Source organism: Netta rufina, assembly GCF_964035555.1.
Source record: "Netta rufina genome assembly, chromosome: 2".
Lineage (NCBI taxonomy): Eukaryota > Metazoa > Chordata > Aves > Anseriformes > Anatidae > Netta > Netta rufina.
Genome location: NC_140124.1, coordinates 64370653 through 64392600, shown reverse-complemented (window position 1 = coordinate 64392600; position 21948 = coordinate 64370653). Strand labels below are relative to the sequence as shown.

General features: G+C 39.9%; 1 protein-coding gene across 3 annotated transcripts in view; it reads left to right on the top strand.

Annotated features, from left to right (window-relative positions):
* The window catches only part of HIVEP1 (HIVEP zinc finger 1), a 119289-nt gene that overhangs the window by 56304 nt on the left and 41037 nt on the right, over nt 1-21948 (top strand). For all 3 annotated transcript variants that reach the window (XM_084282893.1, XM_084282891.1, XM_084282892.1), the window contains exon 3: nt 14287-14340. In XM_084282893.1, the coding sequence (XP_084139019.1) occupies nt 14287-14340 (54 nt within the window). The remainder of the gene's footprint in view (nt 1-14286; nt 14341-21948) is intronic.

Genomic DNA, 21948 nt, shown 5'->3' with positions numbered 1-21948 from the left:
CCTGCTGGTCACACTGTTTCTTATGCAAGCCAGGATGTCGTTGGCCTTCTTGGCCACCTGAGCACACTGCTGGCTCATATTCAGCCGACTATACACCATCACTCCCAGGTCCTTCTCTGCCTGGCAGCTCTCCAACCACTCATCTCCCAGCCTGTAGCTCTGCTTGGGGTTATTGCGCCCCAGGTGGAGGACCCGGCACTTGGCCTTGTTGAACTTCATGCAGTTGACCTCAGCCCATTGGTGCAGCCTATCCAGATCCTCCTGCAGAGCTTTCCTACCCTCAAGCAGATCGACACACGCACCTAACTTGGTGTCATCTGCGAACTTACTGAGGGTGCACTCGATGCCCTCGTCCAGATCATCGATGAAGATATTAAAGAGGACCGGCCCCAAAGTAGGCCCTTAGCATACTTTTAGGATAGCATTCCAAGTAAAAACAATTTTTTCTAATTCACAATTTATGTTTTTAATATACTGATTGCTCTTGCCGTCTTATGAGGAGATGACTCCCACAGTGTCATAAAGTAGACTATATTTAAATCATAGATTAAGTCAGGTGTTTACACTGTTTGCATGCTCAGAACTATGTCCTTGTAATAATTTGAAATGTTTTTTTTTTTTTTTTCTCCATATTTCAGTTGTGCTTTTAGAAGGGTTTTCTTTCCAGTGAGCACCATGAGGTTTGTCTCTGCTTTTCTGCTACATTTGGGGTAATAACTTCTTTTGTTTACCATAGTATGTGAGCTAATGAAACTGCAGCTACCAAAATCTTCAAAATTAGCTACCAGGAGTGCGAAAGCATAAATTTCATCCAGCTGATAATTAGTAACTAAGGTCAAATTCTGCTACTGAATCCTGTCTTGAGTTGATAATGAGTACCTGCTAAGTATTTAATTTGAATAAAACTTAATTTCTGGAATTCTTAAAAATAAAACAGTCACAGTTTAATACACTTGGAAGCAATTACTAAATGGGATAAAACAAATGAAAACTAAAGTATTTAAACTGCTAAACCATAAACTTCATCTGAGTTGAGAGTACTGTGGTTTTTTTTTGTTTTGTTTGTGGAGAGGAGGTGTTACATGAAGCATGATTCCAAAAGCTGAGTAGCTGACTACATAAGGAATTGATTAATCCTGAGGCAAATTCAAATAAAAAATTTGAATTTGATTTGTGATAATCAATTGTAACCACAGAAAATGAGAAGCTTGACAGAAAGACTCACCAAAGGTGAGAAAGCAACAGGTTATCTGCTATGAAAGTGTATTTTTGATTAATTTTTGCTACCTGTAGGAGAGTGTCTAATATGTTTTTCATAAAGGAAAAGAAATAGAAAATCATGTGTTCAGTGTTCTACTACATCCTGTGATTCCTGCTAAGTAGAGGCCTCAGAGTATGAACTGGTCTATGATTTTCAGAGGAGGCAAGAAAGAAAAAGAATTTCAGAGTATAATTTCTACAGTGCAGATGCCATTTGTTGGCTTTGTTATTTTACTTCACCATTTAAACCATGCATGATTTTTGTCTCAGTTGTCCTTCCTCTGGTTGGAAATGAGGAAAGTTTGAGTGGAAAGTTATTTTAGCTGAATTATTTAAAAAAAAAAGGGGGGGGGGGACGGGACTCCATATTTGGGAGACATAGGGATTTGGCCAACCTCTTTTCAGTGGTTTGTGGGGGCAGGACAAGGGGCAATGGCCACAAAATTGGTCACAGGAAGTTCCACACCAACATGCAAAAGAATTTCTTCACGGTGAGGGTGATGGAGCACTGGGACAGGCTGCCCAGGGAGGTTGTGGAGTCTCCTTCTCTGGAGATATTCAAGGCCTGTCTGGACGCCTACCTGGGCAACCTGCTCTAGGGATCTTGCTTTGGCAGGGGGTTGGACCAGATGATCTCTTGAGGTCCCTTCGAACCCCTATAATTCTGTGATTCTGTGACCATTTAAAAGATGAATAGTGTTAGAAATTTGGGGTTGTTTTCTAAGGGATGAATTTTAGCACTATTGAGAAAATATCAAAATGGGCATATTAAAAAGAAAACCAGAAAATATTTCCAGGATATTATAGTGGCTTTGAATTTTCATTGTTTCAGTCAAGTAGCATATTCTAATTTCTTCTCCCATTCACCATGTTTTACCGAAGCCGTTGTTTCAATGACTAAAATAATGTAAATGAGTTAAAAAGTCAGATGCAAGTCTTTCTACGTGGCACAGGGCTAACAATTTCAAAACCTTCTTGTTGAAGGACAAAAACTCTGTGAAGACTTGAAGTCACTGGATGCACAATTGGATGCAGGGCTCACCAAGCTCCATTGTTTGCTTCCTAACACAGTGTGCTGTGGCTGCCTGCCACGTGTTCCTCACCGCCCCCTCATCTTCAATCAGACAATGCAACATGGAGCTTGAGTGCTAAGTGAAAAAGGCAAAAACACACAGGGCAGTGTTCAGATTGCATCACATCATGGTTTTGTGGGTGTCTGAGAAGCTAGTTAGAAGTTAATTATCTTCCTTAAACTTCCAATAGGTGAAGAAATATAGGTAAAAAAAAAAAAAAAAAAAAAAAAAAGGTAAAAGAAAATTTCCCCAATGTACCTAGGAAAAGGAGGGGAGGAGAACTAGGTTTGTTTCAGTATAGTTTTTATTTGATATTACAGTGTTTTTAAAAAAAAGTAATGCTTTGTTGTTCACAGGAATAGGAACTGCACTTCATTTGGGATGGTTTATAAAGTGGCTAAAACAGTAAATAATGTGAATGGACCTATAGAGTTTTTGCTCTGTTTTTCAAAATACTGGTTAGTATATTAATAATGCACTTAAATAGCTACGAAGTAATACTACCATAATTTGCTTCCTATTCTTCTTTATTTACTGAATGAAGCCTTCGTAGTTTCTTGTAATAAGAAGCTTTTTGTACAAAAATAATGAACTAAATTTGCAGTGTCAGTGTTCCATTTTTTTTCCCCAAGAGCTTCTTTGTTGTTCAAGAGATGATCAAAGAAGGAATGCCAAGAAGATAGTTCAGCCTACTTCCTTTTATTTCTTGGAGAGAGGAGAGAGAAAACATCTTGTATTTTTCTTCAGAATTGGTGCTGCTTAGAATCTAGGGTGCATGGCAGATTCCTTTTACCACTGCCAACGTATTCCCCTCAAGCCCCACAACCAAAAAACCCTCCAGATTTCATGGGGCTTGGGGGATCATGGTGGGGGACCTCTTGCTGTGTGGTGTGGGGCACTCTGCAAGACCAGCATGCAATTTCTGCTTTCATGAGTTGAGTGGTGACTTCATAACAACTTGTTTCTAATGGTTCTTGTAGGTAGTAGAATAAAAAAGCTGCAATTTTGTTTGTAATTTCAGGTTGTCTTGATCTGCTGGAAATATACTGGTGAACGCATGAACCATTTTTGTTTCCTTTCAGCATAAAATTCCTCCCTGATGCCTCTGATTTCCTCTACATATGTCTGCCAAATTGCCCCCTTCTCCCCAAAGTAGCAGCCTGGGATGTGTCTGGAGAAGCTGGATGATTTAGGCTAACCTGCCCACAGCTTCCCTTCTGATATTCATTTTCTTTCGTTAATTTCCTCTTCTTCCTCCTGCTTGGCCTGTATTTTTCCCTTTGGAGCCGTTCTGTCCCTTGAAGCAGATTGCTGAAGGAACACCTGAGGGCACTGCAGGTTCTGCTGCTTCTCTCCACGGGTCTGAGGGAGTTCCCATGCCTGAGCTTCCAGATCACCTCTGCTTCGCTACTGTCTGCATCCCCAAACCCAAGCACCCCATGCAGCGTTCCTGAACAAAATACCATGTTTTCAGCCTCAAAATTGCCATCTGTGGTCTAATTGTTTGCCCGGAGAAGCAAACATGAACGCTCCATGGCAAGTTTCTCTGGATAAGCCTCTTAGAATGGCTAATACCATGTTCATGGCTAGAGCGCCATGCTAACAAGAGAGCATCATATCTTTGTGCCTTCACTTAGGTTTTGTGTTTCAGGTACACGTGATCCTGCATCAGCTTGTAGCTTGACCAGCTTTCAAAGCATTTTGCTTTTTGCCAATCCAATATTGGTTGTTGTTTTTCCACTTTAAAGCTTCAGCTCATAACATTTCATGTAGCATTTAAAGGAAAAAAAGGGACAAAAATAGAAGACTACGTTGGAAAGACAAACTTTAGAAGTCCACAGCTGAGCAAGATCTAGTGTAAGAAGTTAATTGTGGATTTTTTAGATGTTTTGTTTTTTTCAGCAGTAAGACCCACTGATGTCATTCTGAGTGGACATAAGTTTGAGTCATGCAGTTCACTGTGTAATATTAAGTCCTGTTAAACTCTTGGAAAAACAAGCAAGCAAAAATTAGATATGTTAGTCTGAATAATGGAAAGCTTTAACTTAACTGGTCTAGGAGAAGACCACAGGCTGTGTTAGAGCCAGCCCAGTTATAAGGAAGTTGTATGAAGATGCTGGAGTTTGGTAAGGGATGGATGGGCAGTGCAGCCGGGGGACAAACCACAGGCATGTTCTTTGAGCAGTCTGGTGAAGGCACAGAGAAATTTGGAGAGGGTGGATTTTAAAGAAGGTAGAGTATTGATAGAGTATTGAGTAAGCTCCCTCTACATGCCCCCTTCTCCCCCCCAACCCCTCATGTGTGTAAATTCATTCAGAGGCTGATACTCACATGTTTTGCAGTCTGTACCTGTTCTGTAGCAGACAAATGCTGTCTGCCATTTTGTAGTTAATTTAAATGTGCATCTGTCAATTCCAGTTCTTCTGAGTGATCCGGGAAAGAGCACGAACAGTGAAGTGACAGCATTGCTGATTTGATGGGAGTTATCCATGGTAGTAAAGATGAAGTTGCAAAACGAAATGCAAAGCATTTAAAAATTAAATTAGGTTATAAAATGACAAATGAAATCCAGTGCAGATAAATGCAAAGTGATATCCATAGGAAAAATATTCTAGCCTTTCATTTAAATTGAGTTTCTAGTTTACACTCAGGCACGGGATCTTGAGGTCATATATTTGTGTGGAGAAGTGAACTCTATACTTGCTAGCTGTCAAAAAGCAAATAAAATATTGCTAATGTTTATGGCAGCTGTGGAGGAAAACATACCTGTTGCAGTACATGTCTGTGGCGTGCCTTCATCTTGAACAGTGGGATTCATTCTGACGTTTTGCTCCTAATTTTCTTTCCTTTCCTCACTTCTTCCTCCACCGTGGAGGTCATATGAAAGGCCTTTTTTTCTTGTGAGCCTCATCAAATATATATAGTTTTTTGTTTTTTTTTCTTCAAAGCCACCGGTACTATTTATTTACTTAATATCTGAGAATTTTACCAACTTCGGAATCTAAAGTCCTCCTAAAGATCTTATCTTTTCCACCATTTCTATCAGTCAGGGTTTTGGGATCTCAGTTAAGAGATCATTTTTAAGGTATGCTAAGCTTAAGAAAACCTAACGTGTTTTTAACGGGGTTGTTGGTGCTTCAGGCTCCTGAATGCTTAGTTTATAAAACTGCATGATTTCTGGCTTGTAACTCAGTAGTGCTTGAGGAGCTCCAGAAATAGGAGGAGAAATTAAAGAGCAGTTTGACCCTTCAGAGAACTTGAAGAAAGTCTCTGAGCTATTGTTTCAGGTGATGAAACACAAGCTTTCTCATTGCTCTGCTTGTTGAACCAGTTCTGTTCCTTGCTGGGTTTGGTAAGCGCTCCCTCAGCAGCTGCAAAGCTGAGTAGGAGAGCTTTTGGAGTACCAGAAAGCTTAATGGAAAATCGCTCCTCCCTGTTTAGCTGGGGAGTGGCTGGCTCAGCTAATTGCTTCTTTGGTATAGTCTGTATTTGAGACAGTATAGAAATTTAAGAAATCTTTTGTGCCTCGTGTTATTTTTACATGTTTCTGGTGAGTGGAAAATTTGAAGAAAAACACACAGGGGTTTCACTGGCATTCATTTAATCTTTGTGTCAGGTGTTTTAAAAAAAAAAGAATAAATGAAAAACACTTTTTTCTAGTTTTGGGGCACAAGATCAAAGGACAGTGAACCCACAGGGGGAGAAAGGAGAGGGACCTGCCTCGGTACAGAAGGCCTGAAGGTGCTCATGGCAGCAGCTTGGAAAGGTGGTGAGCTAAAGCAACTTGTCAGCTTTAAAATTTTACTTTAACTTTTAACCCTGATACTGGGATAGGTATAGAAAAAAACAAAAAGCTGAAATGAAACCTGGAACAGTAAATACCCTAGAGGCTCCTAAATAATTATTAAGCAGATTGCAGTGATAGCAATCACCCTGTCCTAGGCGGATAGGTAGAATCTGGCTGCACAGAACAATGCACTAGACATCAGTATAGCAATGTTGTAATTATTTTGCTAGATAACTGATTAGAAGTCATGCAAATGTAAATGCAATCAGTACTGTTTCTAGTTCATTACAGAAGTGAAACAATGTGTAAGTGAATTATCTCCCTGGTCAGGCCTCGCGTGTGTCGCAGAAGTAAAGCAGAAAGATGGGAAGATGCCCAGCAGCAGCAAACCATTCCAAAGAGCTGCCCACCTCAGAATTCTTGGGCTAGAAAGTTACTGAGGTGTCTCTTTTGTCCTATATACTTCTGGAAAGAAATGACCATCCAAAAATCCTTGTGTGCTCAGCTTTTGGTAAATTTCAATGCTGCATAATAAAAAATGTCCCGAAAAATTGGAAATTCCACAGTAGCGACTCAGCTTGGGTTCCTACATGAAGTGTGTGTGTAGTTCATGCACATACACCCTGTCAGTCTCATCAGAAGTCCTTGTCCTGCTTAAGTAATATGTATGTGATGGCAAGGATAGAGTGGTGGGGTGGGGTGGGATCAGCACTGCTATCAGTTGTCATGCTTAGCCTGTGTTCAGTAACCCACTGAGCCCTGGGGCTTTGATTCACCGAGCCCCGAGCTGAAAAGGAGAAGCCATGAAACAGAACGTGTGCCAGAAGGTGTCAGGTTCCCACACTAAAATTAAAAAGATGTGGGGACTGCTTTTGCCTCATCTGATCTTTTCCTTTTAATCTTGAACATTCCTCATTAAATGAGAAAAAAGAAACATTTGGGGACAGACAAATGGTTTTTAATTAAAACTAGATTTAAATTTGAATGTCATATAGGTTTCATGAAATGTCTTTTTGCTGCCGTTTGCCAGCCTCACAGATTTTAATTTTGCAGCAGGAAGGCAGCGGTGGGAATTTGGGGCCATCAAAGGAATCCTCAGCACAACTGGTTTATCTTCTGCCAGCTCTTCAACCTACTTGCTCAGGGATGAGCTCATCCTTGCAGCCAGGACCGCTGCTGCCAGCCCTCCTTCCCACTCCAAGTGCAGGCCATGCTTCTCCTGCGTTGGCAGGTGCCTCTGAGAGGCAGAAAAAACATAGGGGCCTCCTGTTTTCTCCATCCCTTTTCTGTGTCCTTCATCCTACCAGCCTTGCCTGCAACAGTGTTCAATTTAGTGCGTGCTCTCTTTTTTTTTCCTCCCTTCTTTTATAATCAGCTAGTTAAGGGAAGTCCTAGGGTTCGTCTCAGTTACCTTTTGGACTAAATGATGGCTGTGTTGCTGAGGGAACTGCTCCATCATCCTGCTCTTGCAGAGAATCAGTCCAAGCTTGGTCCCACCATCAGCTCCCGCACCCCTGGGTGAGCGTTAGGGACATGAAAACCTGAAGGCTTCCCCTCGGGGGAGGTGGGAAATTGCTCCAGTTGCAGCTGGGTTCTGGCAACTCCATGAAGCACCTGAGCTCTCCGTCATGCTCAGCACCTGTCTGCAAGGTTCATATTGTGCTGTGTTTTTTTTTTTTATTTTATTTTATTATTATTATTTCATTATTTTGTTAATCTGGTAGTATTCTAATGCTTTCAGAAGCAATGTTCATACACTGAGATGCAAAGTGCTGGCATACTGGAGTTTTACCCTTTTGGGTTCAATAGACAGAAGATGGAGATTTCCACACTGCACCTCAGCCTTCTGCCCCTTGTCTGTAAGTTTTCCTCCCGAAAACACAAGCATCCCACCCAGTATTCTGTTTTCAGTAACACTTCCCAATACGTATAGTGTGATTGCATTACTGTACTTTAACTGAAGAATATTTTGTAACTGTGGTTTTATTTTCTGCTAGTGATCTAGATGATCAATACAAGAAAAAAATAAGTCGATAAGATAGATACAAAAAAAAAAAAGTCGACTGAGGGAGCTGGGTTTGTTCAGCCTGGTAAAAAGGAGGCTCAGGGGCGACCATATTGCCCTCTATAAGTACATTAAAGGAGGCTGTAGCGAGGTCAGGGTTGGTCTATTCTCCCACGTGCTTGGTGACAGGATAAGGAGAATGGGCTAGAGTTGCACCAGGGGAAGTTTAGGTTGGATGTTAGGAAGAACTTCTTTACTGAGAGTGTTGTGAGGCATTGGAACGGGCTGCCCAGGGAAGTGATGAAGTCACCATCCCTGGAGGTCTTTAAAAGACATTTAGATGTTGAACTTAGCAATATGGTTTAGCAGAGGACTTGTTAGTGTTAGGTCAGAGGTTGGACTCGATGATCTTGAGGTCTCCCAACCTAGACAATTCTGTGATTCTCTAAATTGATATCTTTCTTGTTGTCCACTGAAAAACATGAAAAGTGATCTTTAAAATTATCTTCAAATGTCTTATGATAAAGAAAGGTTGAGAGTGATTTTCTTCAGAAAGCCACAAAAAACACTGCTGTCATATGAAGCTGTTTTGCTGGAGGTATTTTTAGGATGACTCAAGAGTAAGGCATGGGAGTTCTTTCTTTAACTAAAGCGAAGAAAAGCAGACATTTTCCTTCCAGCTGTTATGGTTAAAAAATTGAATATAAAAACCTAGCTTTTCAGGCAAAATAGAAATGTTTATTTTTTGAAGTTTTGATACAGTAGTCTAATTCTAGCAGATTTGTACCATATTAAGTGCTAATCCTCCAGTTATCTGTAGAGAAGTATATGGATTTTTACAAAACACGCTTTTATATAGAGAAGTTTTAAATATTCATCAAGAAATCTTTTTACAGTTATACGGATGCATGTAAATGTATACAGTGAAATGTATTGGGCATTTTGCTTGAGTTTAATGAGCATTTACCACCTTCCTCCCCCACCCCCCCCGTAAACTCTCCTGGTAACTTAAAGTATGAGGTTTGTTTGTTTGTTTTTAAAAACAACAAAACAAAACGCACAAATGAAACTGAAAATGGAAGATTACATTTGCTGCAGTTTAAACTGCTGTCAGAAGTTACTGGTTTCATGTTTTCAAACCTCATGTGTTTTAGTATTTGGGCTGTCCTTTCCACAAAGCCTAAACCCTTTTTTTTTTTTTCTTAGCTGATCATATAAGTAAGGCCTTTAAAATTTCTCATGTGTAAAATGAAAATGCCTAATGCACTTCTAATACATGTTAGCATGTTTGTTTATGTTGATGCCTTAAAAAGAAAACTACCCAAGGTCTTTTAAAACTACATTCTATTTGTGGTGTGTGCAGTTAAATCTGTGAGGTTATATCCTTGACGAATACCAAGAAGAGAATGTAAAGTTGAAAACTCTGGTTCGTTTTTGCATTTATTTTTCATTCACCACAGCACTGCCTTTTCAAACTAACTCTATTGGTGTCCACTTAATGATCTTCCACAGCAGGAGGCATGTAAAACAGTAAACATCTTTTCTTGTGTGCAGATCTCCTTCCTCACATTCCTAGAAAGCACAGTTACATTATGTATTTAAAACCCCAAGGAATTTGCTGATATTTCCATGCTGTGGACATCTGTTGGGAGAGCTGTATTGAACAATAGTGTGAAAAGCTTTAATACTTGAGATTAAATCAAGAAGTCATCCCGGTACTACAAACACTAATAAAAATGCAGCTCTATTTGTTTGAATGGGTTATGGTGGTGGTGGCAGGGCAATGCTCCTGAGCAAGTTACATTCAGAGCTTGGGCACTTGGACTGCAATATTGCACAATCGGTGCAAAGCTGCGGGGCAGTGGGCTGAATGCAGTCAGGACAGACGGACAACTGGAGGCTGGAAAAGGGTAGTGGTGCTCATCCTGTGCTGCAGTTCACAGGTGCCTGCAGCTACAGACAGGCTTTGTTGGGAATTGCTGCATCTCAAGGGTAGTCGCAGACTTTTTTTCCTCTCTCATGTACCCATGTTGTTTTGCTACATCTTATATATATATATTACTGTTATGCTCTATTACTTGTGCTTTGTTTTTTTTTGTGGTATGCACCTGCTTCTGATAACCAAGAGTTGGTTCCGTGATGTGTGGCACTGTTGGTCTCCTCTACTTGATGGATGCACCACAGTTTCCTTTTGTTATTGTTCGCCTCTAGCGAGCACTTAATGAGAAGTGTCCTGCCTTAAGTGAGAGTGTGCCTTCACGTGGTCATCATTTACTTCTAGATGTATGCCATTCAGAAGAATGTCTGCTGGCAGTATTAGAATGTGTCTTGCAAGAAGCCCACAGCCCAGCTAGGCGCTGTTCTGTCATTGTATGAGCAGTAAAGAGGGTGCTATACCTGCAGTGTACCAGAAATTTCCAGAAGTAATATTACTTTCTGTTATCCTAGTAAAATTAAATACTATTCTAGTGATACACAAATGTCTCCTTTGTAGAATTTCAGGTGAGGCAGTATCCTCAGTACTGTGAGTTTAAAACTGAAAGGACGCTAAATCAAAATTAAGTGAGTATTAGATCAGATAATGTTATTTCCTGATATTATTTTGAATTAACAGTGGACTTCGCAGCTTTCGGTTCCTCCTAGGTTTTGCAAGATGATCTTTGTATAAGGTATTTTTGTTTAAGAGTTAACAAAGGTGTTTACTGTTAGAGAATCTGTAATACAATTATGAAAGAAAGGATACATTATTTTAAATAATTTGCCTGAAAATGTTTCACCTAAGGCTAATTAAAAGGGATAAAAAGGGAAGGAAATGACTAGATGATATAAATGCTCTGCTATTCAGCAAATTATTTTTGGTATGCTTGTGAGTATTCAGAAGAACAAAGGGAAGCCACCTTTCAGTTTAACTTCAGTGAGTTGCTTACTCACCTCCATGCTCTTCCCTCCTTCTCTGCAGAGTTTTGGGATAACCCACTCCTTCCTTTGAGCCAACAGTGTTTTGGGGTAACCCAGTTCTTCCCTCAAAGCTAAAACTATTGTGAACCATTCTAGGAGGCAGCCACCAATGTAGTGTCTGGAACTGTAAAACACAGACCAGATTTATCACTCTTCCAGATTTAGCACTGGGCTGTGAAAAATGCCTCGGTGTCCTAATAAGAAGGGGCAGCTACCCGGTAAGGATCATTAAAAGGATGTTGTGCCCAATGAAGGTGCTAGCAGCTAGACCTATTAGTACCTGTTCTACATATATTATCAAAATTGGAAGTATCTGGTCTCGGTCAAGATTTAGCAACACAGTGCAGCAGCAGGGGCTTGCGAGGCATTGCCGTGCATGGTTACAACTCAGCAGACCTTGCCCAACTCGTCACCAAAGTCCCTTTCCTGATGCTGTGCCCTCTCTGTTCAGGTCTTTGCTTGCTGTTCGGCAATCCACAGCCACCCCCTGAGTTACCAGAAGCAATATTCATATTTTTGCTGTGCTCATGGTTCTTGAAACTCTTCTGCACAGATACCTCTACAGGTAGAAAGACATCTATGCAATTGATGTTACTCACTGGGAAAAAGATTTAAGGAGATGCAGGAAGTGTAGAAGATTTTTTGGCTGTGTACAAAGCATATGGTTACCTAGTTATTATTTCTGTTGTCTGTGGTTCTTTGTTTGGGATTACAGTTTGACAAAGAAGCAGTTGGGAATTTCTGATAGAAACTCCTCTCTCTCTATCTCATTTAAATGAGATAATTGAGTTTAGGAGATCAAGATACTTTATCTTTCTGGCAATTTAATGTTACATATTTCCAAAATACGTAAGTAATTTTTCTCTTTAAAATAGAATGATTGTGAATTTAAACACTTGAATTTATTTTACTATTTATGTGAAGTATGCAGGTAATTCTTTTATTAATTAAATTACATTTGTCAGTGTGCTTGTTTATAAATATTTTGGTGACAAATCTTTTACGTCCTCTCAAGAGCTAAACACTGCATCTTGTACATTAGATATATTTCTAAACAGAGGGGATATGAATTTGATAGCCAGTCTGTGGTTTTGCTTGCTTGCTGCTTTTTGGTAAATCTGGATTAATTCTTCAATGTTTATTTTTTCCTGTGTGTTCAGGTAGCTCATCGGGTATTGTGCAATTCTGTAAATAGCTTATTCCATCACCTTTCTATAAAGAACTAATCTGTAGAAAAACAGCGTTTTTCTACATTTTTTTTTCTACAAAAAGATTGTTAGATGCGTTTTTTCTAATAGCATTAGTAGCATGTATTTATAAAACATGCTTTGTTTTCTTTCTATTAAAAAATGTAATTTACAACCCTTTCTCAATAATAAAAAGTATAGATACATACACTATTTCAGCAGTAGCTTAATCTAGAAAGCTGTCCAACAATGAAGACTTGAAGTGAGTGATTTAAAGTGAGCCTGTGTAACAGGGTCAGTGATGAGCGAGCAACGTGGTGTTCTCCTTCTGAGTCACTTAGGTTTTGCGTTTAGCAGCCAGTGAATCAGTACAGAAGAAGCTGCATATATAAAAAAAACCTTTGCTTTAAATACATATGTACATCGTGCTAACCACAGAGGAAAAAGGAAGACATTTGGCTTTTAAAGTTGTGGGGGTAGTCTTTCTCATCAGCAGCTCAGTTTGCTCTAGCTCTGGAAGCCTGGTTGGTAACCATGCGTGTAGGTCGGTCTGTTGTGTTCTTTGCATGCAGGAGAGAAATTACCCAGCATCTGTAAGAAAAGGAGCCAGGTGCTAGGTTTGAGAAGCAGAAACACAGGACTGGAGCAAGCTGAAGAGAACTCGGCCATAAATCATCTGAGAAGGGTCTGGTTCAGTTACAGTTCTTTAGTTCTACTGAGAATACAATGAAGTCTGAAATTGTTTTCCCAACCGTGAACAAATGATGAACAAACATCCTTCAGTGGTTCAGCTCATAAGTATTAGAAAAGTTGTTTAAAACCACTGATTTTGAGTCTGTTGAAGAAAGGACCGTCTTCTAGAAACCTTGCATTGCATAGGGATGGTGAGTAAATAGTCAGAGTAAAACCCAGCCTCTGCACTGGTGAACAAAGAGGTGAAGCCTTTGCAGGCCTGTCTTCCCCCTTGGTATGGCAGCCAGGAAGCCTGGTATTTCACAAACCGTACCAGTACAGTCAGAGAGGTTTAGGGTGATTGCAGTTCTGTTCTGTTCTTTCAATTTAATATTACAAAAACTGCACCATTCAAAAAAGCTTTCACATGTATTTTGGGAAATGTTCGATGATGTTTGAAAGCCATGTTCCAAGCTCAGGTCTTGGTCAGTCAGGCCACGGTGCAGTGCGGGGTGTAGCCTGTCCTCACGCCACTGCTCCTTACCAACATGACCTCTTTTTCCCTCATACACACCAAAGGACTGTTTTCTACTAAAAAGAAATGAGCCTTGAGTTTTTGTTTGTTCCTGCTGCCCATTTTCTTCTTGCTCTACATGTAAACAGACATACACAGATTGAGGCTCACCCCCTCAGCCAGATCTGTGGTGCCACAGCAGTGGAAACACAATTCCTTTTCTTGGCACACATGAGTTTGGGGGCAGCAGGCGTGCTAACAGCAGAGAGAGCTTAAAGGCTTGAGGCTGCTTTTTGCTCCTACTGTGTGAGTATGAACGATGGGTAGTTTTGCGGAGGAATTAGCGTGGGGCTACTGCTCATCCCCCGCTACTCCCTTGTGGCAGCGTTGGCTCCGACGCTTCATGTATCAAATCTTAATTGCTGTTTGTATCACAATGCTTAATGCTGCATTGCCTTGTTCTAACAGCACTTTTCAAAAACATATTAAAATACCCTGTTATGCACAATAATACCTATTCTGATGAATCCCCTGACTGCATAAATTATTATTGATGGTATGAAGCTACAGTGGGATTAGCTGTTGACTGCAGATCTGATCCCATTGCTTTTCTCTCCGCAGTTCTGTGTAATTTAACATGTCAATAGTCTTGCTGGTAAAACATGATGAAATTTTATATGGCAGTATTACTTATAATGTGCTGCATATTTATGTGTGAATGGTATTACTCCTCAATATAAACAGACAGTTCAAGACAGACTTCAGTAAATGATTTTCTCAAAACTTGCATTTTTTTTATATATTTTAATAATGACTTCTCTTTCTTGCAGACAAAATCGAAGAAGCACAAAAACAACTTAATGGAACAGAAGACCAACAGAGAGGTAATAAGCAAAACCAAGATGAAACAGCAAAAAGGAAAATTATATTGCTGTTGTATAGGCTGATGCAAAGCCTTCCTGCATCAGTGAAAAGACTCCACTGGGCCATGGGCATTGGATGAGGCCCAGGGAATGTGTATCTGCAGATCAGGCGCTGTGATCTGTAACACCCCAATTTTGCTGAGACACAAATGCTTTAACCACTTGAGTAGCTGCATTGACCTTGATAAGGCTGCTAAAGCTGTAGCAGTAGAGACTGTGTAAGTTACTGGCTAAAGCCCTCTACTAACAGGTTGGTTCATAATATGATTTACCTAATCGTTAATAACCATAGTTGGTTTATGACAAGCAACGTACGATGATTTCTAACAAATGCTGAAAGGAGATTGATCCTCACAGGCTATTTTAAGAAACAGATGACCTGTGACAGATTAATTATGTATGTTAGGGCTTAGAAAGCTAGTGGAAAGTCATTGTATTTCAGGGCTGTCTGACTGCTGGAGTACCTGTTAGGTTTTATGTGATAAAGCTTATCTGTACATCCACAGAGGAGCACAGAGAGATGAGGGCTGGGCAGGGGACAACACAAATAATCTCTGACAGGGCTATCCCCAGGCCCATCGCAACACCATGAGCCATCAGTATGAGCTCCGCAGGTCACCTTTTGGACTAAGGGGGATTGCTGCCTGAGCGTGGGATACATGAGGGAGTGCAAGGGATAGTGTGGAGGCTCAAATCTGCATGTCCAGCCACATATATGTATGTATGTGGTATATATGTGTGCTCTGTGTGTATGCACCTGCTGGGAATACATTTTAAGCTTCGCTGCTGGTTGGAGCTGGAGGCATGGAGCAGCAGCTTCACCTCCCTTAGGCTACTGGATCCAGCATGATGCATTTTACCCTATCAGTACCACATTTCACTGCTTTGTGTTGTTTTCTGTAGGCATTCACGGCTCTTACAGTGGCATGTCCTTCTGACTTGTGACACATCTTTGAACAGCAGTGTAAATTGTTGATGCTCTGTCCTGGTATCCAAGTTTATTACCTTTTAAAACAATGAATTTCCAAACTTTCTGAATATTATAGAGCATAGGAAATACCCTACTGGTTATCAGCAGGGTCCCTCTGTCCCAGCATTCTGCCTCCAGCATAGGGAATAGGACATACCGGTTAAGGACAGCAGCTAAGCTTGTCCACTTTCTGTAGTCCATTCCCTTTAGACTGTCCACAAACAATGGGATGTCTGCCTTATCCCTTTAGTATCTGGACATTTATGGACCTGTTACCATTATATTCTTTTTCAGTGCTGTCTGCCTCTAGTATTCTTTGGCAGCAAATGGCAGAAATTTGCTACCAGCTGCATTAAAAAGTACATTATTTTACTTCTCCTCCCTCCCCCCCCCAATCTCCTGCTAGCTCTAACAGGTGTTCTCTAGTTCAAGCATTGTACAATTTGTTAAATAGCAGTTCAATATTCGCCTTACCCACTGCTTTTGTGATTTCATAAACCTTGTCCATATCCCACTCAGCTTTCTTTTCTCCAACTCATGTTTGGGTTAGTTTTACCAAGTGAAGGTTTCGTAGAAGGTATCTTGAGTGGGCACCAAGACTATGATATCGCTCTGTACCTGAAAAAAGTGAAGGAGAAAAAAACCAAGTGGATAGGTTGTAAAAGCAGCTCTTTAAACATTTACAGAGATTTTCCAGCAAACTAGAACCTTTCCAACAAACTAGAACTTCTACTGAATAGTAGTGTGACATTTTTGTTCAGTGGATCATAGGCAAGTGACATTGTCATCCAAACATAAAAACTTCTTGGTGTGTAAAGTATTACTGTCTGCCCTTGTTCGTCTTGTAGAAGTAATATTGCTCTGGATTATTTTTGTAATGGACATGTTCAAGCTGAAGATTAACCCCCTATTTTCATGGGCTTTGTTCATATGTGTGCCTCACTACCATCTTTGTAGTCCTGCATAAATGAAGAGACCTTCCCTAGTGTGCACTGAAAAGTGGTCTGAAGTGCTCTGGAAAGGACTGAGTTACTAAGATCTATGTGGTGATAGCACTCACCTTTCAGGGTTGCAGAAGTCAGAAAGACCACAGCTTAATTTTTGGCTCCTAACCTAAGTTTGCATGGCTGGTAGTCGAAAACTACTTTTAACATACATAATTGATGCAGAAATAACTGAGTTAGTAAGACTACTCTTTCATTTTTCTTTTTGAATGAGAAACATTCTTTTCTATTTTCTTTGGTTTCTTAAATGTCTAACAGGTTTCTTTGTAACATGAAGTAAATTAAGTTACTTGTTTGAAGGCCGGGAACAACAAAAAAAAAAAGAAAGAAAAAAGGAAATGTGTTTTGAGATAAAGAAGTAAACAAATATGTGAACATGTTAATATAAGGTATTTTAAATTACAATCCAGTGCCTACAGGCTCACCTGTAGTATTGTTGTATGTTTTTCTTATTTGTTCATTTCCTTTGCCTTTCAGTTCATCTAGATCAACTTAGATTTGTCTATTTCCTATCTGAAATTAATAGGAGATGTAATTTTGTGGAAATTATCACAAGTTAACAACTGCCCTGTCAGTACTGAAGCTGGTGATGGCTTAGCGTATTTGTATGGAAGAATTTCCTGTAAGTTTAATCATGCCGCATTTTCGGCTGACTAGCATTGTGCAATGATCAGTTATAACTTTATACGTGTATGGGATTTAAGTTGGATTTAATTGGGTACAAAAAGGTATGTATTTAACACATCTCATTTTTCCATTAGCTGTAATAATCCAATTAAGTGCAAAATGAAACGGGTCTGTAGTAAACACAGAGGAGATAGTAAATGAGCAGATCTAGTTTTGAAATCTACAGAATTCAGTTATGTAGTATGAAGTTGTAACTGGAAGATCTTTTTATTATTATTATTTTGGAGTGATAGTCTACAAATACATTCTGATTATGGATATAGAAATGGCCTGTCACTTGAGACCAGAAAGATATTCTTTAGAGGCCATGCTTAGCTCCATCCTTCTTCCTGCTTGGTGCAAGTATAAGATGGACAATTCTTTTACTGTCTCATTTCTTTTTAATTGTCCAGTTGCTTCTATGAATTCCCAGTAGGAAAAGCTTTGCTTCTCTAACTCTGGGTATTGTTGGTGTGACAGAGAAGGTGGTGTTCCCAATGAGTGCTCTGTGTGGTGTCCTTTAAAACTAGCTGAGCTTCAACGACAGAAAATTTCGCCTTGAGAAGGCAGTGAAAGAATTTTTCTGATGTGGGACCCTGGGTATGAAGGGCTGTGGAATGCAGTTAGCTGAATCTGACTGCTATGACTTTGATCTACCACTGGCCATACTCTTAAGAAATCCATCACAAGAAAGTCTCTCTGTCTTCTCCCTTCCAGACTGGTAAAATCAAGTCCTCTCAGATCCTTGTGGTTACCACAGAGGCTTCTGATTTGGTCATCCCCAGAACCAGTTCAGCCACTGAAGGCCAATATGAAGCACTGTAAGCATTTGTTTTCTTCTTTATCCATTGCAGCAGCTCTCTGCTTATCACAATAGTCCTAAGTTCAGCTCCACCAGCACTGTCATAACATTCTTTAGGACTAGTGGTACTAATCTGGTTCTCTCAATACTTGGCACCAATGATGCTAAGACTGCTGAATGGCTCTGCTTCTCAAACTCTTCAGAGAACTAAAGCTGGTGACAAACTTGAGCAACACTGAGATTACCTATGAAAGGAGTTTCAGATCCTCTACAGAGTCTCTCCAGATTCTGGAACTCAACCAATTGTTGATGTGGAACCATCTCATGGCCTAGTGTATACTCTGTGCACCCACCAATCCTGGGGGCTCTCTGTCTCTTAGGAGTACTGTTCTGGACATTATTTGGGATAACTGCTACTTGCCCTGTCACAGGAAAAAGAATCATTAATAAAGGCTAGATCGCAGGGAATATGCTTCCTTCTTCAGCTTTTCAGTTGTGTCAATGGCTATGTCTTCCAAGTATAAAGACAGAGGTGGTCTGGGAATGCGTGTATGTGTGCATCTTCTTCAGCTTCATTGCAGTTTAGACTTGCAGGCTGTTGTGGTTGCTGGATATAAATTCATCCCTCTGAATAAGCAGCTGTTCTTGTTTGAATTTCTACTTTTTTTTTTTTTTTTGACTTCTGAGATGGGTAGACTTACTGTACCTATTCCTTCAATAGGTAAAGGGTAACAAATCCATCCTGGATTCAGAATTCCAGTCCCTCTAATGGCACACAAGCATCTGCCAGTCTTCTCTCGTGATCATTTCCCAGCACTGGCAGGCATGTCCTTGTCTAGGTTCATGGAGAAGCCTTTTTCAACCTATTTTACCAAGGGTCATGGACTTTGTATTACCATGTTTGCCTCAACAATTGCAGCCAACTTTATTCAGACAAAGCACGGGACTTCAAGTTCTACACTCCATGGACCAGGGTCTGTGTTGGCAGATAGCAGTTTCCAATCAGTGCACTATGTTGGCCCCCTCCAGTCCATCAGTTCTGGTAGAGCAAGTACTTTTTTGGAGAACCTACTTCAGTTGAATGAATCAGGTCTGTCCTTAAACTATGTTCAGGTTTATCTAGCACCTGTTTAAGTCTGTAATTTACCTATCAACCATGTTGCTATACTTTCTCACTCTGTCACTTTCAGGTTTCTCAAAGGGCTTTTTTCATTTTTTTGCCTACTGCTGGAGATGCTGCACGGTAGAATTTGAATACAATGCTGTGTATTCTGAATCCTCCGTTTTTCACATCCTTAGCATAGCTGCTCATTTCTTGGTCAGTGAAAGGAGATTTCTAAGATGCTCTCACCTCTTCCAGAAGCCCAAGACATTGTCACAGCTCTGTCTGGATGAGTGTTCCCTTGCGGAGTTACTGCAGGTTTTACCCTAAGGCTGTATTAGACTTTCAGCCAAATATGTTTTCCTTCCAGGGTCTCATGCTTCCGTATTAGTAGTACCTTCTTTACTTGCATCCTTAGATAGAGAAGCACTGTTGACAGATCCAAGACTTTTGTCTAATTTGGATGAGTGTGTGTTTAAATGGCAGCAGGTTCTGTCAAAATTTGCTGAGAACCAACAAAACAGAACCATTCAAAGCCATGGTTTGGAGTCCAGGAAAGTCCAAGCAATTACTGTGGTGGTGTTGAAACCTTTATTTCCAGCTTCTGTCTTGGCACTACGCAAAGTCTCTGTCCACGCTTTCAGTGGGTACTAATCCATTTCTTGTTAAAAGGTTGACCTGGCATTTGGCTTAGTGGTTCGCTAGTCACTGCAGGAATATGATTCTCCATTTGCTGGCTCATGTCCTCGTATAACAGTGTGGAATGTTATGTGCGTTCGAACTGCCGTGGAAAGAAAGAATAAAGAAAGAGGAGACTGCTTACCAGCAGCAAACATACTCTGAGATGCACAATCCACATGCACATATGTTCCCCTCCCACACTTACAGTCCCTTCAAAGTAGCATATTGGCAAAGAGGAGAGGCAAATTAAATCAAATGCCCTTTACCTTATTTGCCCATCTGCTATTTTTTTTTTAACTTTTTTTTTTTTTTTCCAGTAAATTGAACTGTGCTGAGTTAGGAAAGAAGTTTGGCATTGTAAATGGAAGCACAAGACTTTAGTTCAGAAATGTAGGTTCTGCTGCAGATGGATTCTAGTGAAATTTTTGTACCAAAGTCCTTCAGAACCCTTCCTGATCATCTCTCTTGTTAAATGAACGCATCTTACTGACAAAATTATAAAGAGTTTCAAATACATTATTGTAAGTATACCAGTGTTCACTCTAGTTAATCAAAATGCTGTGTCCATCTCACATTAAAGATTGGTGACCATTTTATATTGCCATGTCCCAGCTTACAGATGACTTAGTGGCCTACCATCTGGCCTCAGAGGAGCAGCCAGGTCCCTTCCTGTCTCTCCCTTACCCACAGGCACTCCTGATTCCTCTTCCTACCACTGCAGTGCTCTCTGCCAAAAAGCAGGTGGGAATGCTGCGTGCTGGTGATATACCCTGCTACACAGTTCATCAGCCATGGTCAAGACTATTCTTTCATCACAGTATTCAAATGAAATAGGAAATTGAATAAAAAGTGGGTAGGTCAAACAAAAATCTGTAAATGCATAACTGAACAATTTAAGCATTTTGATTTGCTATCTTAGAGTGGTCTCCTCCTCCACAGAGGTTTCCTTGAATTTCTCTTGTAGGTTTGCAAGCATGTGAGCTTTCTGGATTCTTTGCTACTGCGGTATCCATCTACTTTCATTAGCCCAAAATACTTCCTTTCCATTTCATACTTACAGGAAACTGCTTTACATTTTGGACAAGGAATATAACCAAGATCCAAAGTTTCATTTGATTCTCTTCATCTTTCTGTCCTTACCTTTAACAACCATATGGGCTAGAAATACAGTTGTTCTAAATGGAAGTGTATGATCTTCAGAAGTTGCAAGTTACAGCACTGTCCTGTTTGCTACTTAATATTTGTGAGAGGATTAGTCAGCCTTTTTAGTTTTCTGTTGACATACACCAGAGCTACCTACCTCTTACTTTCCAAACGTTCAAAATGACAGCTAGCAATGCTATTTCATGTGATTGAGTTGTGCATTTTCTTAATGTCTGATATCATGGTGTTTGTATCTCCATTAAAATATGTCAATACATGTGTATGAGAGGTAATTTATTTAAATTGTTCTGTGTATGTCAAGCTGTAAGGCTTTAAATCAAGACTGAATTATCTTCCTCAAATATTTACAGCAACTCAGCAGCGATAGGCTTAATACGGGAACTGTTGGTGTTTGTAGCTTATGTCATACAAGATCTCACATTTTCATGAGGTCCCATCTATTCCCAAAATCTGCGATGTTTCCACATTAAGGGAACATTGTACGCTACTAATAATAACAAGGATGACTTGAAAGATTCTTTCTGTCTTCAGGCACACTCAGTGCATGGTTTTGTACCCAAGAAGGATGGTGAGAAAACTCCACTGACTTGTGTGGCAGAAGGAATAGTCTCTGATACCATTTATCTTCAGTTTTCATTGGTTTTGTGTTTGATAGTTAAGTACGTTTTAATGTCACCATTGTGGCTGTGGGGGCAAACTGATAAAAATTGAGATGTTTATATGTTCTTTGCATGGAGAAATGTAATTAGAATATGTGCTCAACCCAAGGAGTTTTCTGGCTCCTGTAATATTCCTGGATTGTGAGTCAATGTCTGTATCTGTTATTTCTATTTAATTTTTTTTTTGTTAGTACATTTAGTTTAGAATACTAGCAGCTGAAATCTGCTCAGTAAATCCACTGTTGGTACTAGACACAGCAAGAGCTGGTATTGTTTTGGCAGACAGACAAACAGATTTACAGTTTTAAATTGAACATTTAATACGTTAGAGCTATTATGAGAACTTGGTTAAAACATTAATGTGATGTTAAAGTAATAGTATTTTGACTTTTCTTGACAAGGATAGCAAATTTTTTGAGTGACATTTCAGCAAAAGAGATTCCAGACAAAAAAAAATCTGAGGTCAGAACAAGCTCGTTTTATGGTGGAAGGATGCTGAGCTAAAACACTATCTAATTAAA